The 12,180-nt window shown below is 38.3% G+C and overlaps 1 protein-coding gene across 2 annotated transcripts in view; it reads left to right on the forward strand.

Annotated features, from left to right (window-relative positions):
- The window catches only part of chuk (component of inhibitor of nuclear factor kappa B kinase complex), a 95,993-nt gene that overhangs the window by 63,270 nt on the left and 20,543 nt on the right, over positions 1-12,180 (forward strand). For both annotated transcript variants that reach the window (XM_073025420.1, XM_073025421.1), the window contains 3 exons: positions 3,594-3,655; positions 7,550-7,659; positions 10,211-10,260. In XM_073025420.1, the coding sequence (XP_072881521.1) occupies positions 3,594-3,655; positions 7,550-7,659; positions 10,211-10,260 (222 nt within the window). The remainder of the gene's footprint in view (positions 1-3,593; positions 3,656-7,549; positions 7,660-10,210; positions 10,261-12,180) is intronic.

Consider the following 12,180-nt stretch of genomic DNA (forward strand, 5'->3'; position numbering starts at 1 on the left):
TATCAAGATCTTATGTTTATTGATAGATTTATTGGTAATTACATTAGAAGCGATCCTGTGTTCTTTCTCGTCGTGATATTCTGTGGCAGTCTTATAGGTTGTGTTTAATTGTATGATTGATCTGACTGGTCTTTAGTTTGATGCAACTACAGATAGAAACAGAAATTTCATGAATTTGTACAGTTAGTACTCAAAAATGTTTAGTTGGAATGCTTGTTGTTTGTTAGCATAATGATTGGTTTGTAGGAATAATCTGACTGGAAAAATGCTCATCTGTCTTTGATCCCCAGTGAGTATAGAGAAAACATCATAAGGGCAAGATTACACAGTGGAGCATTTGTTTACTGATATACAATTAGGATCACTTAAACATATAGAATTTAAGTTACACGAGCAGTCTTTTTCTCATGAATCTAATAAACAAAATCTCTTGAACTCATTTCCTTTTCCATTTCCTGGTGACTGTATTTCCCTACTGAGGCCCGGACTGATTTCCACTGTGACTGTTGGTAGTCTTCTGTTTCCCACAAACACACAATCGTTTGCACTTCAAAAACAATACCATGCCCTCTGTACCTCTGTCCGTGCATACAGTGAACTTATCTCCATTTAGGTCCAAAATACTTGAAAATAAGATACCTCTGAAACTCGATCTGATTTTTCAAGATTCAAAATTGTTTATTGTTGTTCTTCAGTACAAGTGTAAAGGAGAACAAAACGATTGTTACTCTGGATCTGATGCAGCATTAAAAAAATACAAGCTTAAGGAACAGAATAAAAAAGTTCATAATGGGTAGGTGAGCTTATATTCAGAGACTCAAATGACACAAGGTAAAGGAGCATCGATAGCTATGGTGATTCTGACAGGAAGTACCGTAATAAAGTAATGGTGGTAGAGAGTGGGTTGAGTTGGGTTAATGGGTGAAATGGTTGATCAGCCTGACAACTTCGGGGAATTAACTGTTTTTGTGTTTGGTGGTCTTGTCATGTGATGCTGCATAATAGCCTCCTCCCTGAAGGGAGTGGGACAAACAGTCCATGAGCAGTGTGGGTGGGATCCTTTATGATATTGCTCACCTTTTACCATCAGCTTTCAGTATATGTGTCCTTGATGATGGGGAGGCTGGTGCCGTGATGCATTGGGTTTCCCACAGCTTTGAATTTGTATGAACAAACCCAACTGGATATTGGCTATGCTGCAGCTCCTGGATAATGTCCTGGATTTGAGGAGATGATTAGAGTTAAACTAACTTGTTTAAGCTGGGATGAGTTCAATTAAAGACATTAGCTGCTGATTTGGTCATGATGAAGGAAAAACAAAAGTTGAGAGCCTGAGAAAAGGAAGTCTTAAAATCTTAACTCTATTGGCCGCCTTTAGCTTCCTGACTGATAATAAAATTTATTTGGATGAAATCATGTATTATTATATTTTTAATACCAAGTTAAATTCAACCAAAAAAAACTATTAATTTAGGGAGTACAGGTATCACTGGCAATGCCAGCACAACCCAGATGTTCTTTGAACTGTGTAGAAACAGCCACCATGGTGTGTCTGTAGTCTTAATGCCTGACTAAGTAAAGGCAGCGAACTTTTTCTGGTTCAAAAAAAAAAGTTTTGACCAATACTTATTCTCAATCAACTTCACAAAAAAAATTTCAGTCGGCCAGCATCACAATCATTATGTGAGCTTGCTGTGTATATAATTTTTGGCAAGTTTTTCTGTAATATGACTGCAAATTGCACTTCATTTCATTGACTGTAAATCGATTTGTGAGAGCCAAGGTCATGAAAGGTACTATATAAATAAAATCTTTTGTTAGGCATCAATATCTACAGGCATTCCATCTTCTTCTAATAAAACAAAGTTAAAACATAACAAAAATAGCTAAAAAAAAAAGCATTCCATCTTTTAAAGCTGTTTATCTCTACTCCCTAGATTAGTTTTTTCAGAGTCAGTGATATCCAAGCTTTCCATACAAAAGACAAAAACAAGGTTAACTGAAAGCATTATTCAGATTCACTTAAATTACGAGGTTATTTGGCAAGAATGACCGTAAATTTGTCACAATGTTTTCAAGGGAATGGCTCAAGTTAAAATGTACTTGTGCTCACTAATCATTCTGGCAACTCAGTTGCAAAACAGCATTTTGTTGTAGCGGAATAAATTACAGGTATTCAAAGTTTATTCTCTTAAATTAGTTACAAAGAGTGATGTCAATGATGTTAGATAGTGGTAGAACTAATATTGAGAAAACAATGTTATTGTTAACCATGATTATGTGCACTATGTATGTATGAACTAAAAAGGATTTACCTCGCATTATCATGTATTTTATTGAATTGGTACCAAGGTTTACTGTTTTATATATGAGACAAAGTTCATTTTGATTTATTTTATTAGATAGTTATATTTTTTACAACCAAGTTACTGAGCTAAAATCAGAGTTATGGACATGAGTTATAGATTCAGAGACACAGGTATGAACACCATCATGGATAGCTGTGGAATTCAAATGATTAATAACTTTTATGCCCACCAAAAAGAATGAATGGCTGTTTAGTGAAAAGTGTTATCTAAAAGAAGGGATCTCCAATAGGGCAGCTTTCTCAGTACTGAAGTAGTGTCAGCCTATGTTTTGGTACTCGAGACTTGAATTCAAATTCAAAAGTCTGCTTACAGGCACCCACACAACAAGAAGCCCTAAAGAGCCCAAGTAAAAGAAAAGACCAACGCTCAAGGTGCAGAGAGGGGGAAAGAAACACACAAATCATGCAAACAATAGAAGAAAGCAATGGCATTAAGAACGGAAGTGACTCCATAGACACGAAGCCCATGAAACTTGAATCTGCACTGCCCACTGAACCATGTAACCTAGTTACCAAAGGTAACATAGTTGGCCAAGCAAACTGACCAGCAGAGTGAAAAGTTCATCCATATAATTGCAAGTTTAAATATTAATTACAAATAGGAAAAGTGGACTTAAAAGTTGTGGCAACACACACAAAATGCTGGTGGAACACAGCAGGCCAGGCAGCATCTATAAGGAGAAGCACTGTCGACGTTTCGGGCCGAGACCCTTCGTCAGGCATTTTTTGTGGCATAGGTTGTCTAGAAAAGTCAGTGTGTATTGAAAAAGCAATGTTTCCTTGAGCAAAAGTGACCATATTCATAAATCTTGGGCTGGAGAGTGGGAGTAGAGACACTGGGTCATTAACATATACCCTTCTTTCTGTTCCTAATAAATTCTTACCAAGTTGTAAGTTGTACTTTATTTTTCTGAACCAATGACAGAAGCAGAGGCTTTAATTTTGTAATTTTTGAACTGCTTATAAGGATCTTGCTATTCCATGTCCCAAACTTCATCTTGTAGAGTTGAAGTTGCCTGTGTATGATTTCTTTTGACGTGGGGAAGTCATTGCACACCATCAGTCAGGTCTCAATCTACATTTATTTATTGTACTTCATTTAACGTGGTTCTTTTTTGTAGTTGTATATTTTTGGAAATAACTTTGAAATATAAGGTACTGTATGTTATTTATTGCTGAGTTCCTTATGAATTTAGATTTTGAGATGGTCTATTTCTATTCTTAGCTTCTGAAAAAATGCTGAAAGCTTGGAAGGAAATGGAAGAGAAGGCAGAGGCTTGTAAACAGGTGAATAAATCACAGATTTTATTGATTTTTAATTTTTTTAAATGAAAATTGATAGCAGCCATTCCTAATGGTTGACTGTTTAGGAATAATTTAAAAATAACAAATCCAATCTTCAGTCTTCTGGTACAGATTGACGAGTGAAGTGGTATTTTATTTCTATTAAATAACTTTTCTATACCACACTGGTGATGTTTGACGCAATCAGGAAATATTCATTGGTAGACTGGGATGTGTGCCATTTGGCTTTCTTTCACAAGGGGTCAGAATTAGATGCTTGGCTTATGTATTAAGGATGGTCATTTTTCCTGTACAATATGGGTAGGGGGGGGTGCGAAAGTTATAAAGATTAGTTTTATTTGTCACATTTATGTCGAAACATGTATCGTTTGTGTCAAACCAAATCAGCAAGGATTATGCTGGAGAGAGCCCACAAGTGTCACCAGCTTCCATGACAAGACACAATGAATACTCTTAAATCTTTTAAGTTCTCAGTCTATCCTATGTGTAACACTTCCAAGTATTTGTGTTTTCCTCTGGCTGCATATTTTTTGTTAGGATCCTACTTCGTGAATTTTAAGTTTTTCCCATTCTTCAATTAAACAAAGTTATCAGTGTCAGAGGCCCAGATTCAGTCCTGGCCTCAGCTGCTGTTTTTTTGTGATGTTTGCACTTTCTTCTTATAATTATGTGGATATTCCCTCAGTGCTTTGGTTTCTTACCAGATCACACATATGTTCAGGTTGTTGGGTTAATTGACCACTGTAAATTGCCCCAGAGTATGCATGAGTGTTAGGATCTGGGGGAGCTGATGAGGGAAAGTATTAGATTAATATAGGAGAAAGTTAAATGGTGTCTTCCACACCTTATCTCTAAACAGATTTTTTGGTAATTGTTTTTTTTAATTTAGTAAAATATGTGCATTATTTTAATGTTGATTGTAGGTTCCTAGGTTTAGGAGCTTGCTTTGGGTAGATGGTCTCATAAGCAGTCAAAACACACAGTGTTTTCCAGAGGGTTAAGGATTCAAATACATTTCCGCACAAAATTAACAATCCTGTCTCTAGAACTTTGGAAATGAAATAAATCCTGAATAAAGTTTCAGAAATTGTATTAAGCTGCTTCATAAGACAATTGAACAGTCCCTCAGTACAATAAATTGAGTCCTAATCTCTCAGTCTACTTTGGCATGGCCTTGCACCTTATTGTGTGCCTGCACTGCACTTTCTCTATAACTGTATCACTTCTTGCTACATTCTGTTATTGTTTCTTCTTGCACTAACTTATTGCACTGTTTTAACGAAATGAACATACTGTATCTGAGTACAACAATAAACCAATTTACCGATTTTCTTCACTGGACACCAGCTAACAGATGTACGTCCCTGCTGCACATTTTAGTAATTTAGGGACAAACTGAGAAGTGGGCAATACTGGCAGATGGTAGGAAGGGTATTTTCACTTTCAGTGTAATTCATGTATGTCTGTCCATGCTTCTGAGACATTGACTAGATGAGACGCTTCAAAGCAGTCAGTAGGCACTGCCAACTGCTTCTTGCAAAAATCCTCCAAACTTTACAGGGACGGAGAGCAACATTAGTAGCTTCTGCCAGGCCAGCTTCTCTAGCATTAAAGCTTTTATCACAGAGACTCATTTAGATTAAATAAGTCAGTATGTATTATGCTGGACATAGAACAGCAACAGAGTAGGCCCTTCAGCCCGTTGTATATGTCCTAACCATGATGCCAGTCTAGCTAATCTCACCCACCTGTATATGGTTTTATATCCTTCTGTTCTGCCTGTTCAAGTCACTGTCTAAATGCCTCTTAAATGTTCTTATTGTAGTCTACCACCTCCCCTGGCAGTGCATTACAGGAACCTCCATGTGTAAAATAAAACCTGTCATGCCATCTCCTTTAAACTTTCCCCTCTCACCTTTAAACCTACACCCTCTAGAATTTGACATTTCCACCCTGGTGGTAAGTCTCTGTCAATGCCTCACAGCATTTTTTATAGTTCTGTCAGGTTGTCCCCTTGTCCTCATGTTCTTCAGGAAAAAAACTACCCAAGTTGATCCAAACTCTCCTTATCACTATTACACTTCAATTCAAACAGTATCCTGGTGGACCTCCTCTGTACGCTTTCCACAGCCTCCACATCCTACTTCGCATATCTTTCACTGGCATCCAAAGCAGACTGTTTACTTTTGAGTTCGGCCATGGAAAGGGATTCAGGGATTATCAAGTGAGCAGAGGAAATGATTCACAGATTTTCTCCAAACCTCCTTGGGGGAGGTGGGTGGGAGAATTGTAATATCCCCACTGATTGAAGGGATTATATGGGCCATGACAGCTCATAAAAGAGAAGGAGCATCTGGGATGGCATTTGAGTGACTGATGATGGAAATCTAAAATAAAATCAGAGAATGCTGGGAATACTCCAAAGGTCAGGCACCATCAAAGCAGAATTAAAGTTTCAAGTTGAAGACTGTTGGAAGTGTGAAAGAGAAATTAGAGTTTGTTAAATTGCAGGGTTGTTGAAGGGGGGAGAATTTCTCTGAGTAAAACTGGACTGGGCTAACCATGGGAATAAGCATGCTGATCTGGGTGGTGAGTGAATAGGAGCAAATAAAGAATCGGATTGTAGACAAAAGAATGTAGAAGCTGTGAAAAGCAGAGCAGCAAGACATCATAATTTTACCTTTCACATACTCTGCCTCACAAACCTCCCTGCACTTTACCAAGTTTTTTTTCACGACTTTTGACTCTGCTTCTCTTTCCAAACATGCAGCCTGAACTGTGAATGATTTCCAGCATTTTGTGTTTTGTAATTTAGCTTAGTAGTAAAGGTGGAAGGAGTGTACTACCTGCCAGGCACCTCCTGGTACAGACTACAGGTTCCATTACGATTTCATTAGGCACTGGATTGTGGGAGGTCACCCTGAACCCCAATGGACTGCTAAATAAAAGTCTTCATGTAGCAGTGCACACATTTATGACAGTTCATTTCACGCCATCGGCTATTAAGACCATAACACATAGATGTAGAATTAGACCATTCAGCCCATCTCGTCTTCTCCAGCTAATCATGGCTGATTTATTTTCCCTCTCAACTACATTCTCTTGTCTTTTCCCCATAAGCTTTGATGCCCTTACTCATTAAGGACCTATCAACCTCTGATTTAAATATGCCAAATCCACAAATGTATGTAGCAATCAATTCCATAGATTTAGCACCATCTGGCTAATGAAATTTCTCCTCATCACAGAGAAGGGACTCTCCCACTATTGGAAACATCCTCTCCGTGAACCCTCTATTTAGGTCTTAATAGTTAGTAAATCTCAATGAGACTTGCTCTTCTAAACTTACCCCCCACCCCCATTCTTCTAAACGGCAGCGAGTACAGGCCCAGAGCCATCAAATGCTCCTCATGCATCAGCCCTTTCATTCTTGGGATCATTCTTGTAAACTTGTCGACCTTCTCCAGTGCCAGCACTTCATCTCTTAGGTGCTCCAGACCAATCATGTTCAGACATACAAAACACTGGAGGAATTCAGCAGGTCAGGCAGCATTTATGGAGGGGGATAAACAATCGACATTTCGGGTAAGAACCTTAATCAGGATTTACTTAGACCCAAAATGTTGACTGTTTATTCTTCATAGATGCTGCCTGAGTTGCTAAGTTACTCCAGCATTTTGTGTGTGTTGCTCAAGATTTCCAACATCTGCAGAATCTCTTCTGTCCACAATTAGATAAGGGGCCCAAAACCCCTCTCAATACTCTATGCAGTGAATAATCCAATTATTTAATTATAATTTTTACTTTATTGTTGACAGTTACATTAATAGAATCTGCGGATGGCTTCATTTACAAAAACTATGACTTTTTTTTAAGGCTGCTGAAATTGGTCACTTGGAAGAACAAATCATGAGTCTGCACAGTGAAATCGTGGAGCTGCAGAGGAGCCCATATGCGAGACGACAGGGAGACGTCATGGAAAACCTGTAAGAAAAGTAATTTATACCTGGTACCCTGGATTTTCTCATAACTGACAGCTGTATTTTTCCAAAACAAATTGTTGAAAGTAATAAGAGTTGAGGAATGCAGCACTTTAGCATGTGGCCAGCAATCTTCAATCTCCAGAACGTCAGATAAAACTAGACTGGAGTTAACTGGCAAAATTCTTAACACTCTTATGGTTAAGAAAACAAAATAGATATCATCTGTTCCTATACAAATTTTTGGCATTGCAAACATTGCTGTTTTCTATTCAGGATGTGATGGAGTGACATGGTGCAGAATTTGTTTTGTTTCCATTGGTAAAAATTGTAAGACTGTGTCTATGACTTATTTATTTACAGTCGGCCTCCTTATCCGCGAGGGATTGCTTCCGAGACCCCCGCGGATACCAAAAAACGCAGATGCTCAAGTCCTTTATTTAACCTGTCTCAGTGCAGTGGTCTTTAGGACCCAGCAGAACTCTGGACTTTAGTTAACATGTCTCAGTGCAGTGGACATTAGGACCCGGCAGTGCAGCTCTGAATCCACAGTGCAGCTCTGAATCTGCAGTGTTCTGTTCACAAAAATAATCACGATCACGATTGAAAATAAGGTGGAAGTAATAAAGCGATGGGAAAGCGTGTTCTCTTCATGCCCAAGCTTAAACAATGAATGATGGAAGACTTGTCATTGGAGAAGCTAGTCACAGAGGCAATTTGAGGATCCATGTTCGGATATAAGAAAGGATGAGTATGAGAATAATTGATCAGTATAAAGTAATGAAAGGATGTGTCCATGCTTTCATTAACACATTAATGTTTCCACTAGTTCCTCAATCTTTGACAGACTTCTACCAGTCATGATTGTTCAGTCTCCTGTTGATGCACTCCACTGCACTATATTACTTTCCCTTTGCTATCACACATTGACTTTATGCATAGTAAGAAGTCATAAACCATCAAGCAGACTGCTTGTGTCCTTGCCCTGTGTGCATAAGAGTAGCCTTGGTTTCATTCAGTTTTCTATTTGGCCACACAAGTTATATAATTTTGATCAGAGTGAGAATTTTACTTTTTTGGAGATCTGGGCCAAAATCAGCATTAATATAATGGAGATACTTTCTTTTCACCTGCAATAGCAGCCATGGTCTCCAGTGGCCAGCTATTTTGGTTGTGTTTCCCATTGCCACACCAACATGTTTGTCCAAGGGCACTTCTGCTGCCAAGTTGAGGCTAGATTGTGATTGGGGAAACAACACCTCATATTCTGCCTTGGTCGTCTGCAACCTGAGAACATGAATGTTGTTTTTTCTCACTTCCAATGACCACTCCACTCTGTCCCCACTTTTTTCTTTTTTTAAATCGCGCTGGTGTCATCGCCCTTCTTTCCCCTCCCCCACCCTCTCTGCCCATCACCCACACAGTCCTCCCTCTGGTTCGCTCCTCACTTGCTTCTCTATTTCATGGTCCACTGTCCCCTCTTTTCACATCCCTTCTTCTTCAGCCCTTCGTCACTTCCACCTATCACATCCCAACTTCTTATTCTCATCATTCTCTGTCTCCCCCTCCTTCACCTGCCTATCATTCCCATCTCACCTGCGTCCCCATATCACCTGCCAGATCTTCGTTCACCCTTTCCCCCCCCCCCCCCACCTCCTCGGCTCACCCCAACTTCGTTATACTGTCAATCTCCAGTGCTGATGAAGCTCCACAACTTGGAATGTGGACTGTCAATTTCCCTCTGTAGCTGCTATCTGACCTGCTGAGTTCCTCCAGCATTTTGTGTATTGCAACAATAACAGAAGTTTTTTGTAAATATGAGTGGAATGGTATGCATTTGGGATATCATTGAAAGAGGTACTTATTTGTTGCCAATTCTTTTTGCCCTCTTAAATGGGACATTAACTTTTAAAGATTTATTTTTTTCGTACTCTGCATCAGTTGACTAGTTCTGTAGATTATAAATTATTAGTTTTATTTTATCCCTGTCACCAAATATTTTGTCACTGAGGTTTCCATATGACCTTCTTTGACATTGTTACTTAATTATTGTGGAGTAGGGGGGGTGGGGATGGAAGGAGTTATTACACTGGGTACCACAGAATCATGAGGCACTTGCTGTTTCTGAGTAGCAAAAATATCCAATTCCGTTTAGAACAAGTGAATCTGTCATTGTCCAGTTGTGTTAATTGATGCAGGACTTGTGCCTGAGAACAGAGATATGGGAAGTACTTTACTGTTGAGCAAGCAAGACTGTAAGTATATTTCTGAACTTGAAGGAAAGTGTATTGTGCAGCTGAACACAAAGCAGTAATTTAGTTCTGAGCTTTCACAGGGACAAATGCTCTAACACTGTGCTTAGATTGAATAAGTCCCAGAAAAATCTATAAGTATGCTTTCAGCAGAATAGACCAATCATCCCCACGTTTAGATTAATTTATGAAAGGAATTATTTATGGCAAGTATTGGCCTTCAACAGACATAACAATTCATTAGATTGATTTTCAAGTATGTTGGTGTAATAAATCATTTTACTAATCATAATTTTCCTTCCTAGTGAACAGAAAGCCATTGATTTATACAGGAAGCTCAAGGGAAAACCAAAAGGTACTGTGCTTATTTTTAACCCTACAGATAGCATTTTAGCTCCTGTCTTTGTGAACACAGAAGAACATATGAAATTCATCTTAAACATTTTAATTAGGATTTATTGTTGTCTACCCATAAACAACAGGCTCATTGATTTTAAAACTGACTTGGGTTCTTTGTCAAAAAGAAGAAGATTAGTTGTTTTTAATTTGTATTACCACAGCATTTCTGAATTCAGTGGACCTTTTATAAAGGGCTGAACTAACAGGCAGAAGCTGTGTGGAAAAGAAGAGCATTGTGTTAGATTGAGAAGCTGTGCCAATGTACAATAAATGATAAGAATTAGAAGCATAAAGCCATTATAATATGACCAAATGATGGAAATAAGCTGTTCTCACCAGAGTAACAGTTGTGCTAACTTAGGTAAAGGTGTATGAATGTGGTTAGACGTTTAAACATGTTACATTGCATGTTTAGCTACTGTGCTTCTTGGGGCTACCTCATCTTCTACATTACAGGCCAGTTATCTGCAGGGATTAATGGAAGCTCTTTTTTTGCCTCCAAGAGATCATGACCCATGAATGAATCTTTGCTTAGGTTCACAGCCAGCACATATCAGCTGAACCGGAATGATGCATTTCCGTCACTGAAGGAAACCGGTAAAATCCAAATTGTTCCACAATATTCTGAAGATACTGATTTAAATTACCTGTTGGAATAGACATCTTTTGAATCTTACAATCAATACTTTATATGTCAAAATACTGCTCTTGAGCCTCCCCAACCATCGTTCAAGCTGATGAGTATAATCTACTCAGTCTATAGCAATTTTTTTTAAAAAAAATTTTTTAAAGAGATTTTGCCATGACTTTAAAAAGTTCTGGACTAGATACTCCAACTTTCCGTTACTAAGCCTTGCATAATTGAAGAGGCCGACAGATAGCATGATCTTAGTTAATGTGGTCTTCTAATAGTTATTTTTGGTAAAATTAATTTCATCGTGCTCTGTTGGAGATTTGTGGTAGTGATTGATATCAAAATGTAGATCCAAGATAATATTCAAAATTTGTCCCTAATCTTAGAGGTCCTATCTCCATAAAATGTTAGATTGTAGTCTACTGAAAGATTGATCCAAGCCATGTGAAAAAGAGGGAGTGAGTGGGTACAGTAATATTTCAAATGTTTTGAATTACTGGCATATCCCTTCTGTAAGCAAATGCTGAGTAATCCACCCATTTCAGTTGATATAAGTATGTAGGCGAACCTAGCAGAATAGAACATGGAGCATGCAGTAAAGGTCAGTGAGTTGTTGGCCCACAATGTTGTACTGCACCAACTAAGCCAATAATTAAATGCCTAACTAAACTAATCCCTTCTGCCTGTATATGATCGATATCCCTCATTCTCTGCACATTCACAAGCCTATTTAAACACCACTTGAACGCCTCTGTAGTTTTTGCCTCTGCTACCACTCCTGTCAGCACATTTTTTAAGCACCACTTGCCCCACACATCTCCTTTGAACTTACCCCTCGCACCTTAAATGCACCTCTAGTATTTGACTTTCAACCCTGGGAAAGAGATACCGGCTATCTATTCTTTTTATACCCTGATAATCTTTTCACTTCTGTCAGGCTCCCTTTAGCCATTCCAGAGGACACAGCCTTAGTTTGTTCACTCTCTCCTTATAGCAAACTTGAATGATAGGATCTGCTTTGGTTTAGCTATTACATAAAGCATGAGTGGGAAAATATTAAAGCTTCCAGTAAGAATGCAATAATACCTTCAAACGGCAGAAGGAAGAACAGAATTAGTATGCATCTGTTGTCTAGACAAGAAGTTGATCAGATCACTTCAAAAAATAATTTTGAGTCTGTTGTATTGTATCTTCAATTATCTGGTTTATGGATGCAAATATATACATGCTTTACCAATATCC

The sequence above is a fragment of the Hemitrygon akajei genome, chromosome 21 (genome assembly GCF_048418815.1).
Source record: "Hemitrygon akajei chromosome 21, sHemAka1.3, whole genome shotgun sequence".
Taxonomy (NCBI): Eukaryota; Metazoa; Chordata; class Chondrichthyes; order Myliobatiformes; family Dasyatidae; genus Hemitrygon; species Hemitrygon akajei.